The sequence below is a fragment of the Glycine max genome, chromosome 19 (assembly GCF_000004515.6).
Source record: "Glycine max cultivar Williams 82 chromosome 19, Glycine_max_v4.0, whole genome shotgun sequence".
NCBI classification, from domain to species: domain Eukaryota; kingdom Viridiplantae; phylum Streptophyta; class Magnoliopsida; order Fabales; family Fabaceae; genus Glycine; species Glycine max.
Genome location: NC_038255.2, coordinates 44,135,320 through 44,149,271, shown reverse-complemented (window position 1 = coordinate 44,149,271; position 13,952 = coordinate 44,135,320). Strand labels below are relative to the sequence as shown.

The 13,952-nt window shown below is 33.3% G+C and overlaps 2 protein-coding genes across 2 annotated transcripts; one reads left to right on the top strand and one right to left on the bottom strand.

Moving 5' to 3' along the window:
- The first annotated feature begins 1,821 nt into the window (after positions 1–1,821).
- Positions 1,822–9,533, top strand: LOC100794606 (pentatricopeptide repeat-containing protein At5g02830, chloroplastic). The gene is made up of 12 exons (XM_003554304.5): positions 1,822–2,383; positions 2,731–2,818; positions 3,029–3,233; positions 4,406–4,513; positions 4,901–5,065; positions 5,218–5,793; positions 6,432–6,497; positions 6,630–6,710; positions 7,021–7,118; positions 8,229–8,439; positions 8,792–8,852; positions 9,032–9,533. Exons 1-12 carry the CDS (start codon positions 1,924–1,926, stop codon positions 9,346–9,348), a joined length of 2,436 nt encoding a protein of 811 aa, XP_003554352.1. The 5' UTR covers positions 1,822–1,923; the 3' UTR covers positions 9,349–9,533.
- Positions 9,534–9,943: 410 nt separating this feature from the next.
- LOC100795126 (UPF0308 protein At2g37240, chloroplastic-like) lies at positions 9,944–13,333 on the bottom strand. Its single transcript, NM_001254655.2, has 9 exons — positions 13,080–13,333; positions 12,727–12,868; positions 12,581–12,626; positions 11,998–12,057; positions 11,605–11,641; positions 11,434–11,513; positions 11,205–11,296; positions 10,364–10,424; positions 9,944–10,201 (listed from the first exon to the last, which is right to left on the bottom strand). The coding sequence occupies exons 1-9, from the start codon at positions 13,270–13,272 to the stop codon at positions 10,142–10,144; spliced, it is 771 nt and encodes a 256-aa protein (NP_001241584.1). The 5' UTR covers positions 13,273–13,333; the 3' UTR covers positions 9,944–10,141.
- Positions 13,334–13,952: the final 619 nt, after the last annotated feature.

Genomic DNA, 13,952 nt, shown 5'->3' with positions numbered 1-13,952 from the left:
GTTTGTTCTTCTGTGCATTCTTTGATTTGGCAATATGTCACCAGTGAAGTAAATGCAGCTGTTGGTGTAATGGCTAATTAGGCTAAAATTTTGCTTATTGATTACACTGTTTGAGGTTCCTCCTACTTTTTCACAATTAGTTTTAATAATTGGTTTTTCAGCTATTGCTTGTGTTAGATAATCTCTTTGTTTTATGTCCCGTTAGTAGCCCTTCCAGAATTTTTTTAAAAAGAAAAATGTAAACCCCAACCCAAAGATTATTACTTATATGCCAAACTACAATCACTATCTTTTTTTTTAAAAATCGATCATTTTACAACTGTCACACATTGTTGTTGTGTAGTCATTCATTCTAATGGAAACATGTCTAGTATAATGATATTTCACATTTATATCAACTTCACATGTAAGTCATATTAAGCTACATATTAGCTCCAATAACTAAAAACATATAAAGATTTACAAGCACTCGTCACAATTATTTTAAGATGGAAGCATTCAACACTTCATATTTATAACATGGTCATGATTTCAACACCAAATTCAATTATTCGATTTCAACACCACATTTTTACTTGAATAAAAAAAAGCCAAAATTAAGATGTTTTTTTCTTTTTTTTTCTTCACTCCTTTTCACTCCAACCAAATGAAGAGTAAAGTTGTGTTTGATAAGGGGAGAAGAAACAAATGAAGGAGAAATAGGTAGGTGAAAAGAGAAATATGTGAGAAATAAAGAAAAATAAAAGTCATTTGGTAAAAGAGGAATATAATTAAAATTATCTAATATAAGGCAACACGATGCACTACAGGTAGACACGTTTATAAAAAAAAGTAAGGGAGAATGAAAGCTTTTAGCTGTGGGACTCATTATTTTTTTGAATTTTTTTCATTGCTACCAAATCACTCAAGATCATCAGACTTTTTCGCCTCTCTTTGCTCCTTATCTTGTTTTTTTAAAGAAATTTCAGTTATTTTTATTTTTTTAATATTTTTTATTAGTTAAAAAAATTATTTGATATTGATAAACAAGTTTTTTTAATAGATTTGAAGACTATATTCAACAAAATATTTAAGCTAACTAAAAAAACTTATTTAATTATTCAATAAATAATTTGTTATCAACAATTTTTAACATTTTTTTTGAAATGATACTTAAAATAATATTTTTTAAAATGTTATTTTTGATTTTTTATATTTTTATCCTTATTATATTTATTTAACTTTCTATCCTTTTAACATAAATAATAATTTTATCATTTTATATTTTCAATTACTTTAATAATTAATTTTATCAAAAATTATATTTTAATCATCTAACTTTTCAGCTTTCTTTTATGCTACTTACTTCTCAGTTTCCAGGTAACTTTATAATTAATTTTGCATAACATAACCTTAAATAAAATTATTTTCAAATCGATGTTATATTATTGGTTTGTGGCCCAACGAACCGTATCCAAATCGATGATAAAATACTGTGTTTTATTTAATGAGACTGAGCTATAACTTTGAGTGAGAGTGCTTTGTTTGGTTCAGGACAATAGGAGAAAAGTTTTGTACTAACATGAGACTCAGATCTTTTATATTCTGCCTTAATTGAAAGAAAATTATTTTATTTTTTATCATCTTTATTTTGATCCTGTCTGAATCTAACACACCCACATTTTCAGTGTATCGTTTTTAAGGAAAATAGCAAATGTGTGTTTTAGTGTTTACCATGGTCGATAATTTTCCTGCACAAAAAGGCAAAGTTATAAAATATCGGGTGGGGGTAAAAGTAAGAGGACTTTGTGGGTACGATAATGTTGAAAAAACATGCTCCTTTCAAATCCAATCCAATCCAAAATCCAAAACCCATATAAACCCCTCCTTCACACTCCACTCAACAAACCAAACGGTTGGCCAAGAATCATAGAACAATAAATTATGAGAGATTTCGTGATCCTTGGCTCCTCCGTTGTAACTCCCTTTTCTTCTTCTTCAACACCGCATCATCAACATCGTCACCCCATCAAACCACCCCACAAGCCTTCTCTCCCAAAGCTCGCTCCTTTTTCTTCCAATTGGAACATTTCCTGCGCCCTCCAAGCCCCACTCGCTCTCAGCCACTGCGCTGATTCAAAGCTCGTTCAGGAATTTGAAGTGGTTTTTGAGGACTTTATTGATTCTGGGGTGGTCGATGCTGAGCTTCTGGCCAAGGTGGTTCTGTTGGGAATTCGAGGGAAGAAGGTTCGGAGTGTGATTCACGCCCTCAACAAAGTTCAGGGTCGAAGAATTTCTTTGTCTACTCATCTTAATGGCTCTGATATCATTGCAAAGGAGTGTTGCCGCTTGGTCACGTGCAGCCACGTTGAGGAGGCTGTTGAACTCATGGAGGTTCTCGCACGTAATTTTTTTTTCTCCATTTTCTTTTCTTTTTGCTAGTAATGTGGATCCATCCTTAAAAGTCACACATGCAGTGCTTGTGCTAATTACATTTTGACATATATGCTAAATTTGTTCACGTTTTCAATTTTTTTTAAAAATTGAGTCAATATTGTCTTTTTTGTCTAATTCACAACTCAAATTTGAAAATTAAAGGAGCAAATTAAATTTTTTATAATAAAGAAACTAAATTGAACAAATTAAATAAAAAAGGAACCAAAAGGATAATTTAGCATTAGAGCAGCTTCCTAATGATTGACATTGTTGTGACTTTTGTGATAGTTAAAATTCATTAATTTTCTACTCCAGGTTTCCAGATATCAATCAGGGAACTTGTTCAGCCGTCTGACATAATTAAACGATGTGTTCTTAGTCGGAACCCAATTTTAGCTGTGAGGTATGATTTTTTATTGTTGTAAAAGACACATTGTTTCAATTTCTTAAGCATATTGTTTCCATTAAAATGTGTTGTCTTTGATTTTTAATATAAAGTTCTGTTTATGCTTTCTAAACTAGTGCTTGCTTTGGTATTTTAAATAGTTCATATTCATATATGTTGATTTTCTCTATGTAATCAGCTTTTATATGATAGTATGACATCTTTCAGGTATGCATGTCTTCTTCCCCATGCACATATATTGTTCTGCAATATTATTTCAGAATTTGGCAAAAGGAGGGATTTAGTTTCTGCTTTGAAAGCGTATGAGGCGTCGAAGAAACACTTGAATACTCCCAATATGTACATATATCGGGCAACAATTGACACTTGTGGTTTATGTCGTGATTACATGAAATCTAGGTACATATATGAGGTATTTGCTAAGGCAGTTTACATTGACTTACTTCAACTTGTTGGTTAAAGACTTTAAGCAAAAGGCCTATTAAAAAATTTGAGTTCTATTTTAGTATTTTATACTCCTAGGCATTGTTCTTTTGATACAAATGCCATTTACTTCCAACCCCCATGTTTATGCACTCTTTTGCTCTTCCTCCTGTTCTCTTAGTTTAACATTCATAGATATATCTAACGCAGAGTTATCTTAAATCTTAACGAATATGAACACTGCATTAGATTAATTGACATTTCCAATTTTTTTTTTAAAAGTATGCAGCTAATCATTAGTGAAATGTAGTACAGATAAATAGTAAATATTTTAGCACAATGATGTTACACAAATAAGAATTATTTTATTGATATCTACTCATAAATTTTACACCTCTCCAATCACTTTTGGTTTTGCTGAATATGAAGCATTAAAAGGCAGCACTCAAGCACAAGAATCCTGTTGGATGGGAAATGGGAAGAGATGTCAAGCAAGTTGGCACAAAAATGGCCTAAGGCTTATAGTTTGAAAAATGTGTATAGAACATGCCAAACTAATCATATAGAGACCAAATCGTATTTTGTTTTTATCTGGATTTAATTTGGTTTCAGTGACCAAGCTTTTACACCATTAGTGAATTTGATACACTATTGTTTACTATAGCATAAAAAGTTTTATAGGATTGTCCATAGTTGCAGAATTCTCTCACTGTATTGGTTTCTCTTTAAAGAAAGTCTTCTCATTATAATGTAAAAATTGATGAACAGCATGCCTACATGAACCATGTACTCACACTGCATAGTTGGTAATATGGGGATAGTCTATCTAGTTTTAGCCTTTTTATTTTCTCCTCACTGCCCTTAAATTGTCCAAAGAAATAAGTAATACAATGGGAGATTATCTCCACAGGCTAGGGATAGAGAAACTGTTATAAATTTTTAATTATATTTTGGCTTACTCAGTAATTTTGGCTTCACATGTTTCCTAAAATGGTGCTGTCTTAGAATTTTAAAATATGAAATTTTATTGTTCCGAATCTGAAAGATAAATACTATACTAGTGGTCATAATGTTGACTGGCAAGCACCATACAAGTTTTGTATTATTTATTCACTTCTCAGATGTGTATTATAGCATTCATTTGCACAATTTCTTGTGCAGGATTTGCTTAATCAAAAGATCACTCCAAATATATATGTGTTCAACAGTCTCATGAATGTGAATTCCCATGATCTTAGCTACACGTTAAATCTATATCAAAATATGCAGGTAATTGTGCTGCCCTCAAATATCATTGTCACGTATACACACACACACCCAAAGAAAGAAAGGAAAAAATTCCAGAACAAAGATATGCACATGCTTATCTTAATAGAGATTATGAAAACTTCACTTGTCCTTACAGTTCCTGTTTTCTCACAATAATTTTTCATGTATTAAATAAACCACATATAGCAAATTATGTCTATATTATGTTCATTTGGTATCCCTTAAAAAATGAGAAAAGAAAACTAATTAGATTTTCTTCTGCATAACTTCACATATTAATCGACAGCATATGATTTCATTTTCATGCCATGAGTTGGCAGGAGCATTAAAGTTTTTCTTCATCTGAGCAAATACTGCATATTGGCTAAATTCCTTCTACAAATCCAGAATCTCGGTTTAAAACCAGATATGACATCTTATAACATCCTACTGAAAGCATGCTGTGTTGCTGGAAGAGTTGATCTGGCTCAAGACATTTATAGGGAACTTAAGCATTTGGAATCAGTGGGACAGCTAAAATTAGATGTCTTTACCTACAGCACAATTATAAAGGTATTACTGTAGATACAGAATCACCTTAGTTTCATTTGATATTGCATGGTACCTACAACCTTCTCCCTCACTTCTCTTTGGTGAAGTGATATGTAACACATTTATTTTACAGTACAAAATATTTGACATCTCCTGACAAATATCAATTTCAGGTCTTTGCAGATGTAAAGTTGTGGCAGATGGCTCTAAAAATCAAGCAAGACATGCTGTCTGCTGGTGTTTCTCTTAATATTGTTGCATGGTCATCATTAATCAATGCCTGCGCACATGCAGGGCTTGTAGAGCAGGCAATTCAGTTATTTGAAGAAATGCTTTTGGCAGGCTGTGAACCTAATACGCAGTGTTTTAACATCATTCTAAATGCATGTGTTGAAGCTTACCAATATGACAGGGCTTTTCGCTTTTTCCATTCTTGGAAGGGAAAAAAGATGTTGGGGTCATCTGGTGAAGGCTACAATAGCAATATAGGGCAGGGACACATGCATGATGTTACTTCTATTCCAAATGGCATTTCTAATTCACACATCTTGAATTTTGCTGAGAGGTTCCCTTTCACACCAACTACAACAACATACAATATCTTGCTGAAGGCCTGTGGTACTGATTATTACCATGCAAAAGCATTAATCAAAGAGATGGAAACAGTAGGTCTTTCCCCTAATCAGATAAGCTGGTCAATTTTGATAGATATATGTGGAGCATCATCAAATGTGGAGGGTGCCATTGAGGTAAAAATATAATAATCTAAGAATATTATGTTTTTACATCTATTTTGCAACAGTTTTTTTGGAAACCTTTATAGTCAAGTTGTATTAGGATTGGTGTTTCGGTAACACCATGGGAACAGGAACATCATGGGTTTCTTATCATATTTGACATTTTTTATGTATCACTTGCATTATTTAGTCACACCAAAAGAACAGCTAGAAAGTGTTTGTTAATCTGCTAAATATGCCTGATATGTTCAATTTTTTCGTTGGGTACAATTGAATGTGTAAGCTTGATAAATAATTAGATAAAAGACTATTGAGGTATAGAACAGGTAGTAGGAAAACCCTTCTCCAAAATGTTAAAAAGCAAAATATTAACTAGACAAAATTATGGCTGCAAGATAAATAGTGTAACTTCAAAGTTATCATGTTTAAATTGCAGCTATGGAAACTCATTATGGACCATTCTTTAATTAGCTTATCTAGTTATCTTACCACGAAGTCATATTCCATATAAAACCCGACTTCAAAATAATCACCGATAAATAATAATCTACCTGAATATTGATATGCAGAGCTCAGATTATTGTACTTTGCTTCTTTGTATCATGATAATGCATTTAGTTCTCTGATGAGATGACTATGTTCCCATGCAGATTTTGAAAACCATGGGTGATGCTGGAATTAAACCTGATGTTATTGCATATACAACAGCCATTAAGGTCAAAAGCTTTTCTGTCAAAATGAGCTTATTTTATTTTATGAAATTACTTGTACACCTGTAGTGGATGTTTTTCACTATCTTAAAACTATATGGCCTTTGACGTAAGGGAATTTTGCCTTATGGTTCACAGGTTTGTGTTGAAAGTAAGAATTTTATGCAAGCATTAACATTATATGAAGAAATGAAATGCTACCAGATACGTCCAAATTGGGTGAGTGCCTAGTGACTCAAGTTGTTATCTTGTTATGATTCTATTCATAAAATGGTAAACTTAGATAGCTCTATCCATGAACTCAATCAACATGGATGAGGTTGCTCTAGGATTCTACAACCATAAATACCAACTAAAATATAAGTACAATAGCTGACATATCTACTCATGAAGAAAAGAAATGACAGACAATGCATAATACAGTAAATATAAAAAATAATGGAAATTACAACTTTCTTGTGATCCTGGAAAAATTAACAGAGTATGCTTCATCAACTTATCTCTATTGATTTTGTTAATTATCTCTCAGGTGACATATAACACACTTCTGAAGGCACGCAGTAAATATGGCTTCCTACATGAGGTGCAACAATGCCTGGCTATATACCAGGATATGCGAAAGGCAGGGTATGTTAGCTTTACTTACATTACAGATAACTTGGACTCGTTATCTTTTCCAAGTTATGTGTATCTTTGTATCTGTCAAATGTTATGTTGTATACCTTGTTTGTTCCATTTTAAATCATATGTTAGCAACTTTTTAACCCATTGAAGGTTTGGGAGATCACTACTTAATGGTTTCAAGAGAAAGTATAGCCAGTGAATATTGTTAGCAGATTGTAATGTATATATCTGAGTTACTTATGCCCAACAAGTTTCTTTATATGCTATTTCAAGCTATACATGCACACACATGTATACATAATGCAGCAGTTTACTGCAGATGCTACTTCATAATGTTAACCCGGGTATGCTTGATCCCATTCAATATAATTCCTTTACTATTAGGCCTGATTTGGTGTTGTAGGTTGTTGCTTCTAGTTATAATTTCTCCCAGAGAAAATTGTTGTAAAACTTTGTTTGAGATGCTGAGAAATTAAAGATATGGCCAAATTAAAGCTTATAAAGGTTTGGGAATCCTCACCTCATGAGCTAGATTTTGGGGTTGAATTAGGTTTAATCCAAATTCAAGATGAAATCAGAGCCTACCATGGATATGATATTGGGCCATCTTTAACTGTCCAAAGACCTACTGGCCTCACAGCTTTCCCAATGCAATGTATAAAAAAAAGTCCTAGAAGCTCCACGCCCTAGATATCAAATCCTATGTGTAAGGGAAGTGTTAAGATCCCACATCGATTATAAATGTGGCCTAAGTAGGACAATCTTTCCTTATGAGCTAGTTTTTGTGATTGAGTTTGGCCCAACTCAAATTCAAGATGAGATAATATGCTTTACTGAAGTGTTACCTATTTCATGATCCTCTTTGGGTCTTCTTGAATTTATAAGGAACAGGAATCCCTCATTTTCTAGGGAAAAAGAGGGGATCCTGATCCAATTTTTTTTAGGTTCATTGTCCTCATGGTACAATATAACAAGTTCCAAAATATTATAGCATACAAAGGATTGAACAGAATGATGTGATCCAGGACTATCTTCAATGTTTAAGGGTATGACCAGAATATCCTTTGACACCAACATCACTTTGTTTCAAACTAAATAACTAATGTATTGCAGGTACAAACCCAATGACTACTATCTAGAAGAACTGATTGAGGAGTGGTGTGAAGGAGTAATACAAAATAACAGAGAGAAGCAAGGAGAATTTTCTTCCAGCAATAAATCTGAATCAGAGAGACCCCAAAGTTTACTTCTTGAAAAAATTGCAGCTCACCTTCTAAAGAGGGTGGCTGATATCCTAGCTATTGATGTTCAAGGGCTCACAAAGGTGCCTATAAATTCCTCAGTTAATATTTGCCATAAATCTGTCTCAACTCTAGCATGGCTTTAAGCTACATTTTTATTAGTAGAAATGCTAGCAATACTATCTTTTCAACATACACATGAGTATTGTGTGAATTTCGTGAGTCCCATTAAATTGGGAGTGGAACTCATGAATTATGATTTAGTGTGTCTTCTTGTTAATAGCAGATTTGCAGCAATTCATTTATTTCCATATTTTTTCTGGGTTTCTATCAGTACTCTCAAATTTAGAAAATAAAACAATATTTTTTAAGTTATATTTGATTTAAAATTCCTAATTCTTACCTTTTGTTATCAAACCTATATGGTGTCAACAGGTTGAAGCTCGTTTGGTTGTTCTTGCAGTTCTTCGAATGATCAAAGAGAATTACGGTTTAGGTATGAATGGGAGATTTTAGATATATAATGCTACAATACCATGTTGCATGCTGATTTTGCATGGTCTTTTGTACACATAAGCATTCATATTCATATGAGCTTAGAAAGGAAGCAGGTGGAAACACTAAAAAAAGCAGAAAATCCATGTGACTAAACATAACTCGGTTTTTGTGATACAGGACATTCTGTAAATGATGATATCTTGATCATCATAGGAGCTACTAAAGTAGACGAAAATCCATCCAAACACATATTAGAAGTGCAAGAGGCAATAATAAAACTTCTTAGGAATGAGTTGGGGCTTGAAGTTTTTCCAGCCAAAACCAGATTAGCACTAAGTGACACAGCAAATTTAGAGTACCCCAACTTTTCTAATCTGAGCATAGAAGCACAACCTGGAGAGAATGCATTGGGGTTTCAGACAAGGAGGCCTGGAGTTCTAGTAAGGTTGAAGGTCACCAAAAAATCATTATACCGTTGGTTGCACAGGAAGTAAGCGTTAAATAGTTCTATTATAACTTACAGAAATTTTGTACAAATATTAGATAAGATATGCCATTTTTTTTCTCCCAACCCTGTATATATTGCATTTGGGTATAGCTGCCTATGTATCTGTAATAAAATAGGTGTAACATAATGAATGATACCTAGTACCGTGGAATCAAATCATTTTCTTAATTATTCTCATTGTTTCTGTCCATTTGTACTTGTCATTCTCAATTGCCATACTGATTTTTCAATTTCGGATCACAGGCAAGGTTAAGAGAAGCTTAAGCAATTCGGAAATATTTTGGTTTTGGAACTCGTTAAAATTAGCACACGTTTACTTAATAAATAAAAAAATAAGAATAAAGACCAAACGAAACTAATATAAAAAGCAGGACTATGAAGGTTTCGACACTAAACAGTCTTTTTAATGAAAGTGATTAAGCAACAGGTCTGTTTTAGAAGTCCCGTCCATTCCATCGCAAATTGGAAAATGAAATAAAATGATACAACACTGATGTAACCTATTTCTCCATTCGACCATTCCATCGGTAGGAAGAACATTTTGAAATAATCAATAGAATCTTAAATTAAGAGCCTCATAGTAATAGGTTCCAAATTGTGAGTTGTCATTGGATAAATGGCGGGTAATAACGTTATATCTTTTAACTGAAACTCGAAGAAAAGCCACTGTTCAGCGTAAGAAGCAGCTTAAATATGATGTACAATGCCGTATAATGCGAGTTCCATTTCAGTAGCAGGCTAAATAAAGCAGAGAAAGAGGGGCTCCCTCTCTTCTTTCTTCACGAGCAACATGCTTTCAAGATATCTTCAATTTCTGGGTCATCCCCTGCCTCCTTGTCCTGCTCACATGAATATATTTCACATGATGATATCAGAAAAACGTTTATATGACATGAATATTATGCTGATTGACAACTAATTGCTGTCAAGCTAATAAATACCAAGGAAAATATATTATATAAAGGATGGAGCATAATAGAGGGTGTTGCACTTGCACATACTCTGTGAAGGTATGAGATGTTGTTTTTACCCGGGCCTGCAACTATAATTCCTCCTTGTTTCCTGCCACCATGTCAAATATGAAGGAAAAGTTAAGAGAAATTCAGCCATGCACAGAAGGGAAAAAATGATCCTGTCAAGTGTCAATGACTTAGAAGATATCTTACGAGTGGTTTTCATTTTATAATTTGTTGGCTTATTTTAAGAGTCTAGTATCACTATAATAGGGGTTATTCAGTATTTCATAATATACCTTATCAGTCTAATACTTCTCATCATTCTATGTTTATTTTTCTCTTTTCCTTCTTTCCTGACCTAAATCCTATAATGTCAACAGAATTCATGGAACTTAAATACAAATTTAATTATTGCCTCATGTTAAGACATACCATCCAAGACACGTCTAATTACTCTTCAAGTGTCAAACACTCTTCTTCTGTTGTCTTATAAGTAATTATCATGTGTCAAGTACTCAGGCAAGACATCAATGACCAAATGAATTTTTTTTTTCAAGCAGACGAAATTTTGTTAGTTGTTATAGAATAAAATGGGATAAGCTTTATTCCATCAATATTAATATTCCTCTACAATAGTTAATGTAACAATAAGTGTTCAACTAAAGTTCTCTTCTACCAGGAAGTAGGGTGTAATAGATGGACCAATGCCCTTAAGTTGGAATGATATCTGCTATGTATAAGTTCCTAAATCATAGATTCGTAGTAGGAAAGCCTATTTATCAGTTTGGACAAGAAGGATCCTTTTAATAGTGGAATAGACTAGACAAACCTGGAAAAATTAGCATAATCAAATAGTTTTAGATTTCTCGTGAGATAATTTACATACCAGCCTCCTCTGCTAACGGTATCCTTTTCAAATGAAAGCTTCCAATCTTGTCGATACCCTTCCATATATAGCTGTATTATCTTAAGACCTGCCTGCAGTGTAACAGCTGAAATTAACATTGGATGTCCTTTGTACAGTAAACAAAAATCTCAATTGATGAACATATATCATTCAGCCACAGGTGTTTTATGCACTTTTTTATTAAAAGATCTGGAGGCTTGTGACTTACATTGGGGGTAAATGTGGTTAAAACTCCAGAAACAAAATTTAAGGCCTCATATGATGAGTGAGTGGGGTCTGCATAGATTTCTAGAAGAGATAACAAGGTCATGTCAAAGTGCTGATATAAGATGGATAGATTACTAAAATTAGAACAAGCATAAGGTTATCTGCAAAGCACCTCCTTCAAATTTTGACTTCTCAGCAAAGGATTTGGCCTGTACCAATACAAGGTATTAGCAACAAATTCCAGCATACTCAGATTATAAGAGAAAGAAGAAATCAATAATTGGAAGCATAGGATTGAGAATTATATCAAGTAAACATTAGTGCTCCCACTCAAAATTCAAAACCATACTCCAATTGAAGCAGATAAGCAATCTCTTGTACTTTTTTCCATTTTAAATTAGAGCTTATGAAAACATGTTCTGAGAGGAAATAAGTTTAATGAACCTTGTCAAGAAGATGATGGATGCAGTACAAGAATATACGACATCCAAAAATGAAAGTGAAATCCAACCTAACAGACCTGATCTAAAAGTACAGGCATTCACCATATTTTCTTCTGATATACCTGATCAATGCTCCCAGGTCCAATCAATACAAGTGCCACACCAGATGCATCCATTATATCCTGTTGGCAGAACATATCCGTGTTAGGAGACATATAAGTCTTGGTTAAATAGAAAATTTTCTATTTTGCCACTAAACACCATGATATAAGAAAGATGATATAGGATTCCTCTTGCCAAAAGTTTTCATTGCAAACTACTATCTTCTAGAAAATTGGCACTCATGTTTTGGCCTTATACCCCATGGCAAGGATTGAGGAGGATATCTTCATTCAGAACTAGTGAAAGTAAAATACAGATTACAGCAAAAGGAAGCTATCCAAAAATTCAACACATGAAAGGCGACAAAAACCACGGGTCATGTTTGGACCAGCATTTTTTTATTTAAGATGCATGTCTAGTGGATACTATAAACTCAAAAAACAAGAGCCAAAATCATCTTCTAAGAATTCAGTGCTAAAAGCATCATTCAAACTACTGACAGTGATCAAATGAGTCTTCAGATAAGGCGGACGCTAAATAGAACATAAAGCAATTTGCAAAAGAACAATATAAAAGGGAAATAACTACAGCAGAAAACTTTACCTTCTTGGATGAAAGATAATCAGCCCTTTTGCGGCACAACACGCACCTGTAAATGTACAGAGAAAAAAGGAGCACAAGTGAATACTAAACAAACTCAAACTAGCTAAAGGGTAACTTAATTTGTGTAGTAAATATGATAAAATCACCCAAAGTGGCGTGCAAATGCCACAACGGCTTTCCTATCTTTCCACAAGTCAGAAATTGGAATCCCGTTTCCATTCAAATCAAACACTTTCACCGAATCCAGTGAACTCGTGGTATCCTCACCCAACACCGGAGACTCAACTCCTGTTCTCAGTCACCCATTGAAATAAACAACCTTAAAGAGTTTGAGTGTGACACATGTAATTTTTTTTTTACAATTTACACTTTCAAAGAAATTATCATATATTTTAAAGTAATTACAAAAGTCAATAATATAAAAAAAATTATGCTATTTCAGAAACTTGTTTACTTTACTTTACAAAGAGAAAAGACTAAAGAGTGAGACAAGACTTGCCTGCAGAAGCAGCAACAAAGGGTGTGGTTGTTGCATGGTATTGAATTGTTGAGAGTTTGAGTAGGTTATTAGAATATATTGGAAGGTTTTGATTAAGTGAAAGGGTGGGATGAACATGAAGCCGACACTGACTAGTCGTTTTGTTAAGGAGAAGAGAATTTGACACAAGAGTTGTAGAAGGAGAGCATGCCATGGAACACGGTCTCAGGAAGCAGAACAACAAATGGTGAAGGCTTTTTTCCTTCTTTCTATTTGTCCCTCGTTTGTTTCCCCAAGCAATTTGAAAAAACAACAAATCGGACTCATGATATTGTGGAGTGTGAGCGTATAACACTTGGGGGTTCCGAGTTAGAGAATCAACAAACGTGGCATATTTTGTGGCACAAAATTTCTTATTGAACTTATGGACACAAATAATTTTTCCATTGAAGTTACGTCTAATAATGTAAAAGATGCATTACAGTTGCAACCTAAAAACACAAAATGATACTATTAATCAACATTCAACACTCAACAGTGACTCAGTGAGGCAGTTTTTTTTACCTGAATTGCAGAAAAGTGTGACAATAATGAAAATAAAGTTAGTCTTATTTGATATTTTGAAATTTTGAACTGTGACTTAAACAAGTTCATGAAACGATAAAAAGAAAAACAATACAAACCATAAAGTTAGTGTAAGACAGATCCAATCAATCCTTCTGTAGGGCAAACATGGGAGGGTTTTATCTATTGAGAAAAAGGGTTATGTATAGTGTTAAAAGTCATCCCATTACAATTTTCAATGTAAGATAAAATTATTAATTTTTAAAACATCTATTTTAAATTAATTCAATCGGTAATTTGTAATTAGATAATAATATAAAATTATTTAAA

Bases quoted from the DNA above. Each gene is read 5' to 3' on its own strand.
- LOC100794606 (XM_003554304.5), top strand. From the start codon at position 1,924: ATGAGAGATTTCGTGATCCTTGGCTCCTCCGTTGTAACTCCCTTTTCT. The intron at 6,711-7,020 runs GTGAGTGCCTAG...ATTATCTCTCAG, and splicing joins ACCAGATACGTCCAAATTGG to GTGACATATAACACACTTCT. The intron at 8,440-8,791 runs GTGCCTATAAAT...TGGTGTCAACAG, and splicing joins ATGTTCAAGGGCTCACAAAG to GTTGAAGCTCGTTTGGTTGT.
- LOC100795126 (NM_001254655.2), bottom strand. From the start codon at position 13,272: ATGGCATGCTCTCCTTCTACAACTCTTGTGTCAAATTCTCTTCTCCTT. The intron at 12,058-12,580 runs GTAAAGTTTTCT...TTCTGCCAACAG, and splicing joins ATTATCTTTCATCCAAGAAG to GATATAATGGATGCATCTGG. The intron at 10,202-10,363 runs GTATGTGCAAGT...TCATGTGAGCAG, and splicing joins ACATCTCATACCTTCACAGA to GACAAGGAGGCAGGGGATGA.